Here is a 20,727-nt window from a genome sequence, read left to right on the forward strand (position 1 = left end):
GGGATTAGGGGGCTAGTAGTTGGCCAGGTTAATTGCATTTGAGCCCTTTAAGAATGGTTTCTTCATTTTCTGGGGCTGTGGGGACCTCATGGACACGAACCCCTTGGCTCTCAAAGCTAGATGTTGTAGGGGCTCATCTCTCTGGTGCATGTCTTAGAAGCTGGGGTGTCAGATGTGGGATTCATACCCATAATTCCTTGGGGAGGAGCTTGGAGTTTTAAGTTCCTTCTTGATTGTGATGGCTGCACCAGGAGTGGGGTTTAGGGCAAGATTGTGTCTCAGCCTCTCTGACTCTTTTGATGTGAGTTTTCTTTCTTGTTTGCCCTATCTGTAGGAGTTGCTCAGCTAGTTTTTGGATTTCTTTCAGAGGAAATGATTTCATATATACCTGTAGATTCAATCTGTCCATGAAAGGAGGTGAGTTTAGGATCTTCCTATGTTGCCATCTTGAATAGAAACTTCCATACACTTTTTATAGCCTACTTTCTGCATGCAACAGTATGTTGCTGACATTTTTCATATCCATAAAAAGTCAAGCCCTCTATTCATGCTGAAAAATATATTCTCAGATGTATACTCCAAAAGTAACTTTTCAGAGGCGCCTGGGTGGCTCAGTGGGTTAAGCCTCTGCCTTCAGCTCAGGTCATGATCTTGGGGTCCTGGGATCAAGCCCTGCTTCGGGCTCTCTGCTTGGTGGGAGCCTGCTTCCCTTTCTCTCTCTGCCTGCCTATCTGCCTGCCTGTGATCCCTCTCTCTCTCTCTGTCAAATAAATAAATAAAATATTTTTAAAAAGTAACTTTTCAGTTAATTTATCAGTTCTGTGTGTTAAAGGTCTAGACTACTTGATATTGTTCTGTCATAAATAACAGTAATGAGCAGCCTTGCACTTACATTTTTATCCAGCTATGCAATTACCTCTTTAGGATAAATTCCTTAGAAATTGGATTGGTAGGTAGGTCAGGGGGTCTGCTCAATTTCCATTTTGATACACCGGGCTAACACCCACTTTGGGAAGGTTGTTCAAGTGAGGATGGTCCTGCCGCTTCACTTGTCAGCCATTTGGTTAGTCTTTGTTGTATTTGCAAATCTCACTGACAATAAAGGATATCTCTTTGTCATTGTAATTAGTCTTTCTTTGGTGAGTAATGAGACTAACTGCTCTTTTCACATTTTAATTGGGTATTTTATCTTTTTTAGCCTGTCCATTTAGGGCCCTTCCCATTTTTTAATTCTTTAAAACATTGATTTGTGAGAATCCTTTGTATGTATAAAGGATTTCAACCATTTTTCTGACATACTGCAAATATTGCCCCAATTTTCCATTTGTCTTTCATTCTTGTTTCTGTTCTCCTTGCTTTGTAAGTCCATAGACACTCATGTTTATCAATGTTTTCTTTACAATAGACACGTTTATCAATGTTTTCTTGACAACTTCTGTGGTCTGTGATTAGGATTATGAAAATAGACCTTTCCCTCCCAATCTTTTGTAATCTTCTCTTTTTGGGAGAGAGGATATATAAGCATTTTATTGAAGTATAGCATGTAAAAGCCTCAGCCTTCACGAAGTGAATGCATCCCAGATTCTGACCCAGAAAATCCTGACCAGGACACTGGGATACTGCAGTAGAAGGCCTAATGTGATTTCCTAACTGGTGGACCAGTGGTCCCCACACACTTGATTTAATAACCCATTTTTTACTCCTGAGTTAGAAATGTCTGTTTGCTTACATTTTCACAATTACTTGTTCTATTTCTAGCCTCGCTCTATTTTAGTCCATTGATCTTTCTGGTTTCGTCATTGTCATAGTCTTCTAGTTAGTTGAATGATATTTATAGTACACTTGCAAAACTGGCTGCCTGAGCCCCACCTCATTATTCTTTCTCAGATAAGCCGCAAAGCCTCCCCTGTCCGCCCAAACCCTTTTAAGATTTTAATTATTAATTCATTAAATATATCCATTAATTTAGGAAAAAGTGACTTTTTCACTAATACTATCTTCTTAAGAGCAGAGTTTGTCTCCAGTTGTTCAATGTTTGTTCTATGCTCCTTGATGACATTTTACTGTTTTCTTGTGAGAGATCCTGAAAATCTTGTTAAGTGTATTCTTAGGCATTTTAAGGCTTTTCATTGTTGTTGTGAATGGATTGTTTTCTTACATTATAAATTCTAGTCTCACAGTTTGCATGAGCTGTATTTGCAAAGGCTAGTGAGTGTTTGGCTGTTGATTGGCCAACAGCCAGCTCACTGAACTCATTCCTCATTCCTAATGGTTTTTCATCTGAGCCTTTTGAATTTTTTAGGTTTATAATCACATCTGTCTCATGATTTCAATCCATCCCTCCAGGTGGAACCCTTCCAGTCAACATTTTAATGTGTTTAAGATTCCATAGCTTACATGTGATAAACTCACTCCCATTGGCTCTCCTTCGTCTGCTTCCCAGCCCAACTACTTCATCGGGTTCCTTCCCCTCACTGTCCTCACTTCCTCCCCCAGAAATTCCCCCACCCCACAAACCCAGCTGCAGCCCTCCCTATTCCACCAGAATGATTCTCAATAGCATCTCGGATGACCTCCATGCCTCTACACTGAAACCTTGTTTTAATCTCCCATGTCGACCTCTCCCTTACTATAACTAAGGACAAGTGGTCATATCCTCATTTTCTCTCACCTTCTCAGGGCATCCATCACCTGGCGCACTTGTGGGTTTCCTCCTGCATCTCAGGTTGTTCCTTGCCCATCTCCTTGTGGTTTATCTTACTCTCCTTTTTTTTCCCCATTGTTGGGAATTCTTAGTGCTCAATTTTTTAGACCCTCATTTTTTTATATTAGTCTCCATGTAGGTGATTTCACACATGTTTTTTTATGATTTTAATTACTAACCAGATGCTCCCAACTCCCAACTTTGTATGCCTGGACTAGGGCTTACTTAGCTCCAGATTCATGTTATCTAGTTGGCATTTCCACCCGAATTTCTCAAAATCATCTTAAATTCAGCATGTTCAGTGTCGATCTTGGGATATCTTTCCCCACATCCATTCCTCTTCCAGTCCCCGTCAGTGAATGCCATCACTATCCAATCTGGGGTTGGCCTTCTCCTCTCTTCTCCCTTCTCATCCTAGTCAATCCCCACCACACGGATTTACCTTCCTAGTACAGGTCCTGCATCCTTCACCTTTCCTCCTTTCTTACCACTGGCACCACTCTGGTTCAGATAACCCTAGCTTCTCACTGGGCTGCCAAGAGAACATCTGACCACTTTCCTTCTGCAAGCTCTTATTGTCCTTCAACGTCTCTTCCCAGTATCCATGCGAATCTGTGTGGTTCTTGTGCTTACAATCCTTTGTTGTCTTGCCTTTGCCCTTCTTCGTAGGTAAAGACCCAAATCCTCAACTTGGTTTATAGGTCCCCACCAGTGAGGTTCCCACCGGTGCTCTTACCCATTTACTTAGCTCTGAACAGTCTGCTGCTTGTAGTTGATGACCCAGTTACCACCTTCTGGGATTCTCTCACTTGCTGTTCCCTTGGACTAGAAACCCTCTCCCCTTCCACCCTGTCACCATCTCCAGTTAGCTATGATGAACTCTCTGCTCAGGGAAGTCCTCCTGAGGCCTTAAACTGAGTCTCCCTGCTGTGACCTCCCTGTGAGCTCTTATGCAGCCTTGAAATCTTCCTTCATATTGATTATCAGATTGTAGTTGCTGATTTGTGTGCTGGTCTATCCAAAATCCATCTCTTCCAATACTTGCAGCCCTGAGAGGACAAGGATATGGGCATGTTTTGCTCATTTTTTTTTCATTCTTTCTCCAGTGCCTGGCATGTAGTGGGCATTGAAACATTTTGTGAATGTATTTTTTTCTAGATAGAAAATAAATTTTTTGTTTAAGTAATCTCTACACCCATTGTGGGGCTTGAACTCCTGACCCCAAGATCAAGAGTCACACACTCCTCTGAGCCAGCTAGGCACCCTGAATTTTTTTTTATCTTGATTTTGTATCCAACTATTCCATTGAAATAGCTTGAGTCAGTTTGAGTCCTTGGAAAAGCAGTTGCTAACAATTGCACATGTAAGAGATTATTAGTTGGGAAAGAGCTGGCAGGGTAAATGAGGGAGGGAGCGGGGGGTGTGCAGGGAAAACCTCTCAGCCACGGGGCAGGTGACAGCAGTGAGGATCCCATTAGCCAGGGTGTTTTGCTTTGTCAGTAAACCCCTAGGTTTTATCTTACCAGTATTTCATTTATAATTTTTGAATCAACACTTACACATGAGAGGGCAGTTGGGTTTTTGTGTGTATTTGTTAAGTTCTGCAGTTGCTGTCACTCTGGTTTCATAAAAAAGAAATTGGAAGCTTTTCTTGCCCTGGGTCCTTCCTTCCTTGGAGATTCAAAAGAAGTGATCTGTGAAAGTGAATCTGGCACTTTTGAGGATGCATTTTTTGGCCACTAGGTTTTTCTGTTGTTTTGGTTCTCTCTCTTTTTTTTTTTAAATCTTGAGTAAATGTCAGGAAAAATTTTTATTGAATATTTATGCAAATTTATTAACAAAGAACTCTGGGGAGTAGTCTCTATGGTTTTTTCCTACATTTCCTCTGTGTTAGTGATTATTTCTTCTTTTACCTTCTTCATTCTATACCTTTATATATTTCCACTATAATTCATCATTTATCAAGTCCATTGGTTTCTGATTTGTAATATTCATTTAGGCTTGTTTTTATTGAATTTCTACACTAGTTTCTCAGGTACTTCTTGAGTCAGATGTATAGTTTGGGGTTTTTCTTTTTTATTAACAAGGCTTACCATCATTTTTAGATACATATATCTTTAAAGTCCTTATGTGAGAGAACGCGAGCGAGCACAGAAGCAGGGGGAGGAGCGGTAGGCAGAGGGAGAAGCAGAGTCCCCGCTGAGTGGGAGTTTTCCGGCATATTCTTCCAGATTCTTTTCTATGCATGTATTTGTCTCTTGGGTGTTGTACATAAGTAATATTTGTATATTCTTAGATGCATAGATATAAGTAGGTACACATACTTCCATGAATATGTGCATTTTCTATCTACATTTCTTTGTGTCCATGTTCTAGGCACCTGTGGAGAAGGATGGAGCACCCTCCATGTTTTTGTCGTTAAGTCAGGACTGATGATGCGTACACACGTCACTGGGGTATGGGAAGGTCTTGTTTTAACTTAATTACAGAGTTGAGGTTCATGGGAGAGCAGGACAGCCCTCTCAAGCAGCTCTGAATTGACCTTGAGAGGGCAAGGCAAGGAGACTGGCTGGCTGGGGTGTTTAGTGTGGCCAGGGTGAGGGGGTCCCACCGTAGGGTGGCGGCTTGTGTGGTGTGGGTCTTTTGTTGCCACCCAGGCTCTCTTGGCAGTTCAGAATTTGGGGCAGAAGAATATAAGGGAAGGGTGAGGCTTAAGGGCTCACAGCAGTCATCAAATAGAGTCCTGACTGCTCTTTACAGTTTATGTCCATCTGTGTGTGTAGGTGTAGCTAGGCCCGTATGTAAACACACATACACAAACTGTCCTTCTATCCACACATATCTGCATATTGCAGCTGCCTTCACATTCGTAATCTTCTCATGTTAGTAAATGTAGATTAACCTCATTCTTTCAAGTAAGTGCATGGGTTTCCATTGCATGGCTGTGCCAGGGCTAGCTGTTACTTGGTTGGTGAACAAATAATTCCTGTGTTCTGCTTCTACAAACAACGGCACCCTGACCATCATGCACACAGCTCTGTATGGGAGCAGCTGTATTCGCCATCGGATAGCACTGAGCTCTTGCATGTTATACTGTACAATCAAGGTCCCATATTCTTTAAAGTTACATTCTAGTGGAGAATGGACAAGGGACGAATGGTTTACTAATATGTTGGTATGAATAATGCTATGTAAACATAGAAAACGGAGAAAGGAGATAGTGATGGGGTGGTCTGCTAGCTAGATGGTTAGGGAACACCCCTTTCCCTGCCTACAATAGCGCAGAGAGATGTGGGAATGACTATGGAATATGAGTGAAAAAGCATGATTTTGTAGAAAAAGTCTGTTGGGTAATTTTTAAGTCAAAATGTGTATGTATCTTAAATTATGATGGATCTTGTCAAACTGTCTTCTCTTAAAAAATACACACTCCTTGATATAACATTAACACTTTTTAAAAAAGATTTATTCTGGGGTGCCTGGGTGGCTCAGTGTGTTAAAGCCTCTGCCTTCGGCTCAGGTCATGATCCAGGGTCCTGGGATTGAGCCCCACATCAGGCTCTCGCTCAGTGGGGAGCCTGTTTCCTTCTCTCTCTCTCTGCCTGCTTCTCTGCCTACTTGTGATCTCTGTCAAATAAGTAAATAAAATCTTTTTTTTTTTTTTTAAAAGATTTCTTCATTTTTAGAGATGGAGTGAGCAAACACGAAGGGAAAGGTAGAGAATCCCAAGCAGACTCTGTGCCGAGTGCAGAGCCCGATGTGGGGCACAGAGCCCCATATGGGGCTCAATCCCATGACCCTGAGATGATGCACCTGGGTTGAAACCTAGGGTGGGGCACTTGAACTGTCTGAACCACAGGTGCCCACATTCTTAAGAATCTGTGTTCTTTCCTTCCTCATCAAAAAGGATGGTAAAAATTTTTTGAATCCTTTGATATGGTAGACAATAAATTATACCTTAATTTGTACTTAGTTCATTATGAGTAAAGCTGAACATCTTTCATAGATTTATTAAACATTTGTATATATTTTTTTGACAAATTGCTTATTTATGTGATTAGCAACTCTCCTGCAGGCCATTTAGCCATTATTATACTAGATTTTTTTTCCCAATGTTTGTAATTTGTCTTTTGATTTTACTATCAATTTTTTTGGCATACAAAATTTAAAATTATTAGGTCATCAATTTACCAAGCATTTTCACTTAAGGAGCTCGTGTTTTGTATCATGCTTACTGGCCTGCATCCTTCATGCATCTATGAGACTGCAAGTTCAAAGGCTTTTAGTGTTTCATCTAAAACATTAAATTCTTTGATCTTTTCACAATTTGTTTATACTTAAGGTCTAAGGCCAGATGTAAGAATTCGGCTTTAAAAAGCAACAAAACACCTACCTGGTTGTCCCCAGGCCATTAATCATCCTCTTGTCTGGCTCCTCTCAATCGATTTACCATGCTGCTATTATAATAAGCCCAATTTCCATACTTAGAGCTACTTTGTAATTCATTGTTTTACAGATCTTGGCACCAGTATCACACTGCTAATGATTACAACTTTACTACCACTTAGGCTAATAACTTCCCTCAAGTTCCTTTACCCGAACATGGTCCCAGAAGTTCCCTGATTTTTCTTATATGTTCATTCTTTCAAATTAACCTTAAAATCAATTTTCCACCCAAATTGACTCAAAAATCCTACTGGGATTTTTTTTTCCCCTACTGGGATTTTGAATCCTTTGAATAGAGATTGAGAATTCATTAAAATTACAGATTATTTTGAGAAGTATTTTCACAGTCCATTTTTCTAAGAACTAAATAGACTTACTCAATTTTACATATTCTTTAGTTATTTTTCTTGATATGTATCTTACATATTTATTCCTAAGTATTTTACTTTTGTTCCTATTAGCTGTGTCCCACACATTTAATATTCTGTATTTTCATTGTTTTTTTCATGAGGTTTTGACTCCTGGATTTTAGAAGTGCGTGGAGATGTTGCTGTTTTATTTCTAGTTTGATACTTCCAGTCAGAATATATTCTAGGGTTTTAAATATTTTTTAAAGATTTAAGTTCTCTCTCTACTCAATGTGGGTTCAAACTTACAACCCTGAGATCGAGTCACATGTTCTACTGACTGAGCCAGCCAGGTGCCTTTAGGATTTAAATCCTTTAAGGTTCATTTTATGCCTCCAGAACATGGTCTATTTTGGTGAATGTTCCATGGGCTGTAGAGAGGAATGTGTATTCTGCTGTTTGGTAAGGTGTTCTGTAAATGTCAGACCCTGTTGGTTCATGGCCTGTAAGGTTCTTCTAGTCCTCGATTTTGCTGACTAGTAGTTCTATCAATTACTGAAAAAGGGGCATTGAAGTCTCCAACTGTGTGTGGATTTACCTAGATCTTTCAGTTTTCACTGAATATATTTTGAAGCTCTGTGGTAAACCTTTAGAATGCTTGTGTCTTTGTGGATAAACCTTTCATCACTGTGTAATGTCCCTCTTTTTCCCTGGTCTGGGCTGATTTTTAGAAGTAGAGATTAACAGATTGATCTTTTTGATACAGTGAATCAAAGATGGGCCTGCGAATCTATGTTGTAACAAAATTCTCAGATGATTTTTATCGTCAGGCAATAGATTTCTTCCTTAAAAACAACAGAAATTGACTTTGGTTCACTTAGGCAGAAAGGAACTTCTTATTGGAAGAATATCCAGTAACATCTACTGGATTGCTAGAGTCCTGCTATGAAGCCCAGACTGGTATTTCTGTAGGGAAACCAGGTGGGGGTTGCTCTCTCTGATCCTAGGTAGTAGAGCAGTTATGTAACCTCAGTTGAAACCATCAGGTCTCATACCACCTAAGACTTTAAAATCTGTTGCAAAGGTTGGGGAGGAATATGGCTGCTGGTGGTGTGAATTGTGGTTTTAGAGGACAGGAAAGGCAGGATTGGCAGATGTATCTAGACACATAAGCTTAACTGTGACACACTTTGGTCATGGTTCAAATGCCTGGTTTCTTTTGGTTCCTACCTTTCCCCTTTTATGAGCCTGGATTTTCTCTGGGGAAAATTGTAACTTTTTTTGGGAGATAAGTTAGAAAATAATATCTAATACTTGCTAGGGTGAGTACACAACAGGGAGTAAATATCGTGGGTTGTTCACATGGTGAGTGGAATTATTTACTGTTTTGGAAGGCAATAGGCTTTATACGCAAGATGGGCTCTCCAATTCTGTATCTTAGGGGAACCTAAGAGGTTGAATAGCACTTGATTGTGTGAGGGATCTACATGTGACTTTGGACAAGTCATCATTTATTCCTTACTTTAGGCTCATTGGTAACATTAGGTTGGACTAGACCTGCTAATTTCTAGACCTGTCCAAAAATTGCAGTATTCTGTGACTGGAGAGAACCTTGCTGTTCTGTCACTTTATTTAAACATCCTTGTGAAATTAGTTGACAACTACCAAGAGCTTGGCTTTTTGCTAACTTGAGGCAGCCCTGGGTTAACAGATGTAGGAGAGGGGAATGTCTGCACTAGCCAGAAAACAGGGCGTGGTCTTGGCCAACTGGCAGAAATCCACTCTGAATGTGGAAAATGGAAACTAAACAGAAAGTACTGTCACACATGAAGCATCATGAACATAGATGACCCATTTCTATCTTTTCAGAGACCTGTAGATTACATCTCTAAATAAACTTCCTCCTAATCCATCCTGTCAGAACTGAAGGGGAACGAGTAGATGTTAGGCAGAGGGCTCCTGCATGACTAACAATGAGAATTAGAAGTTGAACAAACTAGACTGGTATGAAAGTGGGGGGAACCAGATCTCTTATATTCCCCAGATACTGGTTTGCTCTGGAGATACTGAGAAGTGGGTGCAGAGAGGTCTGACCTGGCCAGTATGTGTTAATGTCAGTCCTAACTCACAGGGTCACTCAAGATGCCTACAATAGCTGGGCCAAATAAAAGACCTAAGATGTCAGGAAAGCACAATTTATAGAATGGTTGCAAAGGACATTCACTCCTGTAGGTGGAGAGATGATTTCCCCTTATGACAAAAAAATCCTTTAGAAGTGACTGGGAACAATAAATTGAGTCATTCCTTATGACCTGCAGGTTCTTATGAATGCCTCACTCCTGGGGGCCCTGTGTCTTTTCTCATCGGTCTGTGTTGTATGTGCCATTTCTGCATTTACTCTCCCCATTGAGACCAAAGGACGGGCCCTGCAGGTAAGTGATGCAGAAATCACTTCAGTATTCTTAACTACCATCTTTGGACCAATGGGAATTAACTTGGAGTCTGGAAATTCTTCTTTGAAGCAGACCTGACATCCAGGTGTGTGCTAACACATGGTATTTGCTTAATGGGTTCCAGTAAACAAAACAACTGGGTATCCAGTTTGCATGTAACTTGGAGCAGCACTGAAACTAAAGTAACCAAGGGTTCACTCCAAATCTTTGCTAACAGGGACAAAACAAAACACCCAAGGCTTATTTAGGTAGTATGCTTAAATTAGCATTCTTGAAAGAGGATACTTAGAGTGTGATTTTTCTGAATGATGTCTTTATCCCACTAGAATTAACTCTAAAGCTACCATTGCTAATGTGAGGTACACAAGGGTAAATGGTAGGGTCTTAGTTACTTAAAAGTTTATTAACAAATCTTCTCGTACTAGTTTTGAGTGCCAGACACTGAGGATGAATGGAAAAGGCTTTCTTTTTATTAAGTGTATTGATCTACTGAATCACTTCTTATTCCAGCAAATTAAATGAAGACCTGTAAACCAATGTCTACCAGAAAAGAAAAACGCACTTTGTCTTTACGAAGAGTTGTGGCACATTTTTAAAAATTTGGTTTATTTTCTGTAAACTGCTTATTTTTTAAAAAATACGGCATAAGAGAATGAGGTGGGTAAACTTTATATTGATAACCTTGGGAGATTATGAGAATGTCTATAAAAATATACTTTTAAGACTGGAAAGGTTTTTATGGGAGATGGGTAGGGGGGAAGGTAGCTTTTCTTCTTTGACATCGTTTGTTAAAGTTGCCTAGAGAAAATGTATACATATTTGATATTTTCCCATGAGGTTTGTAGCAAAAAGTTGGCCTGAAATTTGGTAGCTAAGGCATGAACTTAAGGGCATCATTAAGCCTTTCAAAATAGTCACATTCACAATTTAAATTTGCATTTAAATTGTGGCCTCCATATTGATGAAAATTGCTTATTTATGTAGTATGCTTACATTAGCATGATTCTTGTATATAATTGTGAAAAAGCTGGGAATAAACTTTTTCCCAGATCCTGGTTTCAGTGTTATTTCATGACTTTATGGGAGACTAAAAAAAAATTTAATGCACAAAGCTTTTCTATATCATGCAATCACTTACCTGCCCTTTGCATGTGGAACATCACACCCGTGCATATCACTCTACTAGGTTAGGTATGGTGTAGAAAACAAAACAAAATACCTAAGGCTTTTATGTTGAGATGTAATCTTTTATTGCTATTTATTTAGGCATGTTGTAGACATCTCTAAAACTGGGCACCCCATGGTTTGTTCGTCTACTACTCCCATCCGTACTTTGCAGTGGAAACTCTGTAGGAGAGGGTTTATACACCTGCTTCAATAGGGGTGAAAATCCTTCCTATTTGAACCAGAGGTACAAAAATGGCTTAAAATCAGGAAATTTTCCCTGTAAAGGACTAGACAGTAAATATTTCACTTTGTGAGCTAAATATGGTCTCTGCCACATACCTCTATCACCCTTGCAGCCTTAAAAAAATCCCTATCTCTTAGACTGTGTAAAAGAGTGCCAGAGGTTAAATTTGGCTAACAGACCATGTGTTGAAATAAATTTCTAGATCCAAGATGGAATAGCTCCTGCCCAGAGTGCCGTATCAGCAAACTGAAATTTTAGAGAATGTTAAGAGCTCGGGGCAGAGGGAGAGGGAATCTCAAGTAGACTCCCTGAAGATCCCAAGGTGGGGCTCGATCTTGACCACTTGAGATCATGACCTGCGCCAGAATCAAGTCAGACACTTCACTGAGCCACCCAGGTACTCTAGCAAACTGAAATAACCTTCATGGCCCTGTAACTGTTCCACTGGGCCAGAAACTGTGTGTTCAGTGTGCCAATCACCAAGCCAACTCCAGCCTCTTATTTTTTATCCAATAAAAGCTTCCTGCCTTCTACGCCAGCTTTCAGTTCTCTGGACTCTTGGGAATGGACACTGCCCACTCCATAAAGTGTCAAATAAGGTTTGTTTGGGTCACCTAAAGCATGTTTAACTCGTTGTGGCAGTAAGGATGAGCATCTGAAGCAGACTGCTAATGGCCTGTGGACCAATAAGACACATAATAGGCAAGGAGCCTGCTGAACCCTTTGAGTTCACTGTTCCTCTCATCAAAACCAAGGGCCGTGGGTAAGTTACTTTAGGCTTTGTAAGTCGCTCTCTGATCTAAATGGACTGTGTGTTAGAGATATATATATATATATATATATATATATTGCTATGGTACCTTTCTGGGAACTACATTTTACATACATTTTCCTTTACAGGGAAAATTTCCTGATTTTAAACTGTGTGTGTGTGTGTATTTATGTATGTAAAATGTAGTTCCCAGAAAGGTACCATAGCAATCCTATTGGGAGTCTGCAAGGGGTGGCAGCAGTTAGCAACTCCTAAACTCTTGAGGTGCATCCTTTGCATAAACTGCTGGGAGACTTAGGGAAATAGGGTAAGATATTTAAACTGTTCTAACCAATGGCACAACAAAATCTAAATGTGTACAAGCTAGACTACTGAAAGCCACTGCTAATGGGAGTTCTGGATGCCAAAGATGCAAAGTTGGTGGGCATGGATTGATTACAGAACAAGGTAGACTGACACTAAGTCACTTGGCAATCTCAAGAAAAATTCTGTGTAAAACAGTACACAGAAAACATCACAAAATCCCCAAGCCTTCTTGGGAATTAATCTGGCTCTGAGAAACACCAAGACTTAAATAAGATCTTCAACTTTCAAAGAACTGAGTTCTGCATCTCCAGCACACCTACTTAATGTCCAAGAATTGTGGTCTTGGAAGCTAGATCTACCTACAAGAAGTGCACTTAAAAGTAAGGGTTCCCAAATCAACCACCAGGAGGGGATACCAATTTTAATTGGTACGTAGAAGTCTCTAAGAAGTTTCAAAATCCGATGATAGTTTGATTCAATGCAAAAGGCTAATAAAGTTTAAGATACCCGAGATACTTAAGACTGTAAGATGATCGGACACCTTCAACTCCCCTCTATCTTCCTTGGCCTGAGCAATCACAGTCTACTCCTCCATGACCTGCATTGTCTTTCCAAAGCAAAGGTCCTTTAAGTTAGCAGCCTTAAAAACGGCAACAATTCCAAGGCCAGAAACCCAAGACAACAGCTCTATCTCCTCTGTCACATCTGTCCTAGGGGGTCCATCATCTAAAACATAGGCCCACAAACTGCAATCAACTTGGACACTGGAAAAAAATGTCCTCGAAGATTTTTATCAAATTTGAGTATCCCTGTATCTACTGTGAGAAGACCTCTACCCACTCCACGGTGCTAGGGTTGATGGAACTCCAAGGGATTTTCCTGTAGGTTACTGCCAGTTATTCCCTCAAACTGCCAAAGGGAAATTAAAAATTTTTTTTTTAAAGATTTTATTTATTTGACAGAGATCACAAGTAGGCAGAGAGAGAGGAGGAAGCAGGCTCCCCGTGGAGCAGAGAGCCCAATATGGGACTTGATCCCAGGACCCCGAGATCATGACCTGAGCCAAAGGCAGTGGCTTAACCCACTGAGCCACCCAGGCGCCTGGGAAATTTAAAATTAATGGAAAACCTTATCAAATCTTGAGAGCTACACTCGATTTTAAACGCCATTCAGTGAAGCCTGTAGATGGGCTCCTGGTAAAACTGGCAAAAGCTGGTGAAGAGTGAGAATTCTTACCAAAGTCAGCTCTTCCGGACCACTGTAATGCCTGTTCAAGAGAAATTGCACATTGTCTTTTCCTTTTCAAATCAGATTCTTAGGAATTTGGTTTTAGGAAACCCACGGATTATTGATCCTTTCTCACCCAGGGATGGTAGTAATTATCTTGTTTCACTTTGTTTTCTGAGACTGTGGCTTTCTCCCTGCTGGGGCTTGTAGGTTGTTCATTCTTGTGTCTGTAGGCAGCTCAATTGTCAGGTCGGGGCACTAAAAGACGGCTGTACAAAAATGTGGGTTGCTCCCTTTTTGTGGCTAGGGGCCAACCAAATGTTGCTAGCTCTCAGGGAATTGCTAAGGTCCTTTTTTTCTTTTGGTTATCTTTGGAAGGCAGCTATGCTCACCACTATACCACCAACGCTCTTTTGGTTATCTTTGGGAGGAGTTACGGATCTTATCAGGGAAAAATCTTTTGGGGGTGTTCAATATTGTCAGGAATATTTACTGTTTGTGCTGGCTGAAACTTGGCAAGGTAGTGTTGCAAGGATTTTTTTTTTTTCCTCTAAATTTATTTGACAGACACAGCAAGAGAGGGAACACAGGCAGCGGGAGTGGGAGGGGCAAAAGCAGGCTCTCTGCTGAGCAGGGAGCCCGATGTGGGACTCGATCCCAGGACCCTGGGATCATGAGCTGAAGGCAGAGGCTTTAACTGAGCCACCCAGGTGCCCCACAAGGATTTTTTTTTTTTTTTTTTAAGTACCTCTATAGTACCCCATGGCCAGAAGATGGCCAAATAGCAAGGAAATACTCAGAGCCTAACAGAACTTTTTAGGCCTTCTCCCTTAGATTCCGTGAAATTTATACAAAGATGGGAGCCAAACACAGCTCTAAACCTAGAATACAGCAAGTTTTTGATATTAGAAGTACACTGGTACAGGGGCACCTGAGTGGCTCAGTTGTTAAGCATCTGCCTTTGACTCAGGTCATGATCCCGGGTCCTGGGATCCAGCCCCACACTGGGCTCCCTGCTTGGCAGGAAGCCTGCTTCTCTCCTTCTCCACTCCCCCTGCTTGTGTTCCCGCTCTTGCGGTCTGTCAAATAAATACCATCTTAAAAAAAAAAAAAAAATACACTGGTACAAAATTAGAATTTGGTTTTCTGCTCAAAGAGTAGTTTTCTTAGATTATTGGTCTGCTCTTAAAATAATGTAAATAAACACGTTTCTTTGCTTTCTAGGCAGATTAAAGAATTTATGTCTTAACAAAATAACTGACCATGCTTTGTGTTGTCTTTAACAGGTCTTTCAGTATTTAACCCAGTCTTCTCATTATTACAAGAACTAAGTTTTTTAAAAAAAATAACTATGTAACTTTGTTATTTACCTTTGAATTATTTTGGTTAAAGGGGGTACCTCTGGGGGCGCCTGGGTGGCTCAGTGGGTTAAAGCCTCTGCCTTCGGCTCAGGTCATGATCCCAGGGTCCAGGGATTGAGCCCCACATCGGGCTCTCTGCTTGGCGGGGAGTCTGTTTCCTCTTCTCTCTCTGCCTGCCTCTCTGCCTACTTGTGATCTCCGTCTGTCAAATAAATAAATAAAATGTTTAAAAAAAAAAAAGGGGGTACCTCTGACAGAATTCCCCCAACTCAAATTCTAAACAAAGTTTTTTTGACTTTGAACTAATGGGTGGTTTCTAGAGGGTCCTTGGCACATCTCAAGATTTTTTTTCTAATAAGGAGAGAGAACAAAGGGCCCTACCAAATTTTAGAGTGCTAAGCCTTGAGTACATATTTCACAACTAAGGAAGGTTCCATCTGGCATCTGGTCCTCTGTAAACACCTAAGATTCAAAATCAAATTGACTAGGAAGAAAAGCAGACATTAAAACGAAGTGTTTCCTCCTAGGACACCACACCAAGAACTACTCCATCCGCCCACCCCCTTTCCTGACCATCCTTTGATTTTTTGGGTCCATCTTTTGCTTCCCCTTGGCCGGCAAGGAGGATACTATTATATACGTATCTCAGGTCATTACCAAGGAGGGTAACCAACCTACAACTAATTACTGTATCTGGTGGGAGGCTGGTGATTTGGTAGTTCTTCATACTTGTCACAAACTTCTCCCCAATTTCCAGTCCTTCACTTTCTCTGAAACAAATTCACTGTATAAACACTTCTAGGGAAGCAGAAAATTAGATGAGATACATAAGCAGGCCAACAGGGTTAAAGAAACATCCCTCTCTATATCATTCCTTGATTTCTAGTTGGTTTGGGATACAGTGATGTGGAATAGATGCAGAAGGATGTTCACCTTTAGCCCAAAAGACTGACCTATAGCCCGCATAGTTTCAATAAGGATCAAATACGTACTGTTTGCTACATTCAAGGGTCTTATGATTGCCTGTACATTTCACTGTTAGTAATGAGCTGAATCTTATGGAAGTAATTTTACAAATAGAAATTCAAAGATATTTGTGATCTAATACTGTACACACCCCTTACCCCTTGAGCACCAGGCATATAACCACCAGCAAAAGGACAGCTCTTTCTGCACACAGGTCCTGTCCCTGTGCTCTAATAAAAGCACGTTTTTGTACCAAAAAAAAATCTTAAGAATTCTTCCTTGACTGTTCATTTGCCACCCCACATCAGTTGGAACCTTGACCCGGGAGCACTATGTAAACCATAGGCAATATTTTGCTAAGCATTGGTGTCTCTCTAATGTGCTGTATTCTCTCATTAAGTGTTAGTCAGTGGCTGCTCACATGCACTTAACAAGAGAATCCAAGAACATTACCAAGCCCCAACAATACAAGCCTGACATCTTTTCTGAATACTACACCGAGAGTCACATTATTTTGGATCAAATTTCTTAAATGGTCAAAAGGATGATTAAAAATGGGACAGAGGGCTACAGAAATAAATTTCTAGGTCCAAGATGGAACTGCTCTGCTCAGGCTGTGTCCCCACCAGCAAACCACAACTGCATGTCCAGGTCCCTATAAATGTTCCACTTGGTCAGACACATAATATATCCAGTCGGCCAAACCCCAAGTGCCAAGCCACCTTTGGGCTCTAATACTTACTTGTTCCTCATTCTTCATCCTATGAAAGCTTCTTGCCTTCTACCGCAGTTCTGCAGTTCCCTGGACCCTTGAGAATGGAGACTGCCTACGTCAAAAAGTGTTTGTTTGAATCTCCTGATTTGTTTTCTTCAGTCATTTTTAAAAGTTTACAAGCCTACCTTGGCACAGCTATTAAAAATTGTAGGCTCCAATTTTTTTTTTTAGAAGATTTTATTTATTCATTTGACAGATCACAAGTAGGCAGAGAGGCAGGCAGAGAGAGGGGGGGAAGCAGACTCCCTGCTGACCAGAGAACCTGATGCAGGGCTCCATCCGAGGACCCTAGGATCATGACCTGAGCCGAAGGCAGAGGCTTTAACCCACTGAACCACTCAGGCGCCCCAGGCCCAAATATTTCTGATGCAAAGATGTCTAGGCTACACATAGAGGGTTAACCAAACAACCCACCCCCAATCATAACTGAAAATCCAGATGCTGGTGTTAGCAATTTATAATTAAGCCCAAGAGTAATATAATAAAACCAGAGGATAGTAGTGGTTGACGATCACAGTCAACAAGGAAAAAGCTGATGCTCAAGTACCTTCTTAAGAATGTCAGGACGCTTGGTACCTGTGGAGGTATCCGGGCTGAAGTAACTTTACGATGTTGTCCACCAGTCTAATACCCAGGCTCCCAGGAAGATACTGAATTAGTCTACAGAAAATTTTATTAACGTGATTTTAATTGAATACTAAATTCAAGAAATCCTTTATAAACTCAAGTGTATTGTTTACCCTCCCTACTAGTATTAGTCATTAGTAGAAATGGAGGTCAATTTCAAGTCACCCCAAACCTAATAGTTTTATATATAGAAACTGATTTAAGTCCTTAAAAAATTTTTTTTTAAAAGATGTTTGAGAGAACATGAATTGGGAGAGGGTAGAAAGAGAAGCAGACTTCCTGCTGAGCAGGGAGCCTGACGCGGGGCTCAATCCAAGACCCTGGGGTCATGACCTATGCCGAAAGCAGATGCTTAAGAGACTGAGCCACCAGGTGCCCCAAGATTTAAGTCTCGTTAAAGCATAGTCTACAATGGCAGAAACTCGTCCTGTAATATGAATGCTGAAACCTTTGTTTTAAAATTTTTGTATTTTGGGCTTTCTCAGCATATACCCTCATCAATAAATCCCTAAAATCAATTAGATTAGAGAACTAGCATTATTGTTAAAGCATGGTACCTCATTCTTGTCTTGTTGGCGTTTTCCTCTTAATACCCTGATTTTCTTTGGAGAAATGCTACCTCTCAGGTCCATACATTCCCATTCCAAGGTTGAGAAGTGCTTACCCTGGTTGATCTATATATTATATCCCCAACTCCCCCCCCCACCCAATAACTTGGCTTTAATCAGTAGTATGCAGAGATTCTGGACTGAATTCTCTAGTGCATTTGTCTCAGGTTTAAAGGCATTAGAGAGCATGGGTAAGGAATTCACAAGTATCCAGATACATGGCAGAGGACGTTAGACTTTCTTCCACATCTACATTTGAAGATAGGAGAAACAGAATTTTGCTAAATTTTTAACTTGGAATTTTTAGGTAAGGGCCATTTTTAGGATTCAAAGTAAGACTTAATTATTCTACTTAAAAACTCAAGACTCAAACAGAAGGCTATTCCCAGCCCTATCAAAGTAAGATGTTTAATATCCAACAGTGAGTTTTAAAGATTTGAGAAATAGGGAGCAGGTGTGAGTAGGGAGAGGGGCACGGGGGAGAGAAAGAATTCTCAAGCAGAATCTCTGCTAAGCATAGTCTCAGGACCCTGAGATCATGATTTGAGTTGAAATCACGAGCCAAGAACCAGTTGCCCAACCTACTGAGCCACTCAGGTACCATATCCAATAGTGGAGTTTTTAAAAAGTCATAATTTCTGAGAATTAAAACTTTTTAAAGTTTATAGGTGAAATTAACATAAGTAAACTTTGTAAGTGACCTGTAAAAGTCCCTACTCTGTCTTCCCCTCCTCTTCCAACAGGTTTTAGACAAGGAAACATTTTTTATGACATCTTTCGTTTTCCTACTTTGAGGGGGATGGGAATCAGCAACTAAAGTTATCACCCCCTTCCTTCCTGTTTGTAAAATTACTTTTTGCTTATAAGGCTCATGAAATACATGTTAGAATTTTTAAGAAAGTTTTCTTATTTACAGACTAGTAGCTCATTCCTATATGCATCACTTCTTTAGAGGAACACACAAAGGCAGTAACGAAGAGAGACTCAAACTAGTTAAGATTCTACTGAATGACATAGTGTAATTTTTCCATTAAAATTCCTTGTGGTAAAACATTCACAGTTAAAATCCATCAAAGCTAATTTTTATTAAAAATCAAAGCACCAGTTGCCCCTCCCCCCCCAATTAAAACAAAACAAAACCAAAACAAAACAAAACACCAAACAACAAAGACTGCTGCCTATGAGGTCCTTCACAATAAGCGAATATTTGTGGGGAAAATAACCGGTGGTCTGACTGGCCAGCATGATTCTCACTAAGGAACACGAGCTACCCCTATGACTTAACTAAATTCACACCCAAGAGGAAAGGGCAATATATGTAAAAAGATATCAGCTATTAATTTACATGAGGTTACAAAATACTTTAAAAAATATGTACATTTTACTTAAAAGGAGGGCTTCCATAAGAAAGTAGATGGTCCAACTCATAGTCATGTCCATAATAACCAATCAGCTCAATTTCTCTCATTCATAACAGAAAATAAGCACATCTTTTATTTACACCTACAAACCTTTTGCTCACATGTAGCAACTTTAGGGATTCACAATTTATGGATCAGACCTCAGCAAAAGGAAGGGTTCCTCCTTTCATTTCTAACTAGTCTGTTTATGGAACCCAAATTTGAAAGTTTAAGCACCGTAACAACATAGAAATTTGAAATGCAAATTCATAAATGGAGCAATCAACTGTATACTCACCTTTCTGATTGTGGAGTGAATCTTTTTGAAGTATTCCTAAGTTATACTGCATTTATCCTATGGCGTAGGAGTAAAATGTGGAGCCTGTTCTTTAGCTTGGAAAAGCAAGTAAAACTACCAAGAGGGCATTTTCCTTTTAGCACATCCAACTTCTTACCCCTCCACTCAGAGAAGACAAGCAAGGCCTATTAATTGAAAGGACAAAATAACTGCATTGCCAGATGCTCATGTCCAAATGTATTCTGAATACATTATTTCCTTAAGCCAAAAATATCAGATGCTTGATACATGCAAAAGCTTTTGATGAGCCAGAATTAGGTAAATCCTAGCTCCCACATGGTCTGTTCAATTCACAAGCCCTGGCCAAAGGTGTCATCATGTTATCACATCTAGTATTACAGGGTCTTACATCTATGACACTGGGCCGTGGTTCCAAATCTAGAAGGAAATCTGGAGTTTTTGATCAGAGGTAAACACTGGAGTGTTTTAAGTTTAGGTCAAGGTTGTTTGAATCACACTGAACTATGGGTGAGGCTCACCTCATAAGAGCTACTAAACTGGGATCCACCCAGACACAGGTGCTTGTTAATAAGGTCACAGGACTTTAATAAAGACCATTATGAAAAGGCTGTTTGGAGAGAGAAATCCTAGTTTTAATGTAATTTATATTATGTGTGATTATAGGAAAGATGGTTCTTAACACTACCTTTCAATCAGCAAAAAAAAAAAAAAATAGTAAAGGTGAAATACTGTTTTTAAAAGATTATGATGACTAAATGTAACAGTGAAAGTTTTGGGCACAATAGAAGAAATTCTGGCTCAGATGCATTTAAGAAATTATATATACATATTTTTCTCCCTTAAGTGCTATTTCCCTTTGTACCCTCCTCAAAATTTAGGTGTTGCTGTTTTAACTTGGGAAACAAGTATGGAAGAACAAATGGTCAGAAGAGAATTCTGAGATAACAATAAACTTACTAGCAAAACCTCCACAGCTGCTGTGCTAAAAATGCTAGAGAGAAAAAA

At 40.1% G+C, this 20,727-nt stretch overlaps 1 protein-coding gene across 8 annotated transcripts in view; it reads left to right on the forward strand.

The window, feature by feature from the left end:
* Positions 1–11,000, forward strand: part of SVOPL (SVOP like) — a 79,550-nt gene extending 68,550 nt beyond the window's left edge. For all 8 annotated transcript variants that reach the window (XM_082693909.1, XM_082693907.1, XM_082693910.1 and 5 more), the window contains 2 exons: positions 9,816–9,929; positions 10,461–11,000. In XM_082693909.1, the coding sequence (XP_082550035.1) occupies positions 9,816–9,929; positions 10,461–10,472 (126 nt within the window). In that variant the 3' untranslated portion in view covers positions 10,473–11,000. The remainder of the gene's footprint in view (positions 1–9,815; positions 9,930–10,460) is intronic.
* The last annotated feature ends 9,727 nt before the right edge of the window (positions 11,001–20,727 follow it).

Source organism: Mustela nivalis, assembly GCF_964662115.1.
Source record: "Mustela nivalis genome assembly, chromosome: 12".
In the NCBI taxonomy this organism is placed as follows: Eukaryota; Metazoa; Chordata; class Mammalia; order Carnivora; family Mustelidae; genus Mustela; species Mustela nivalis.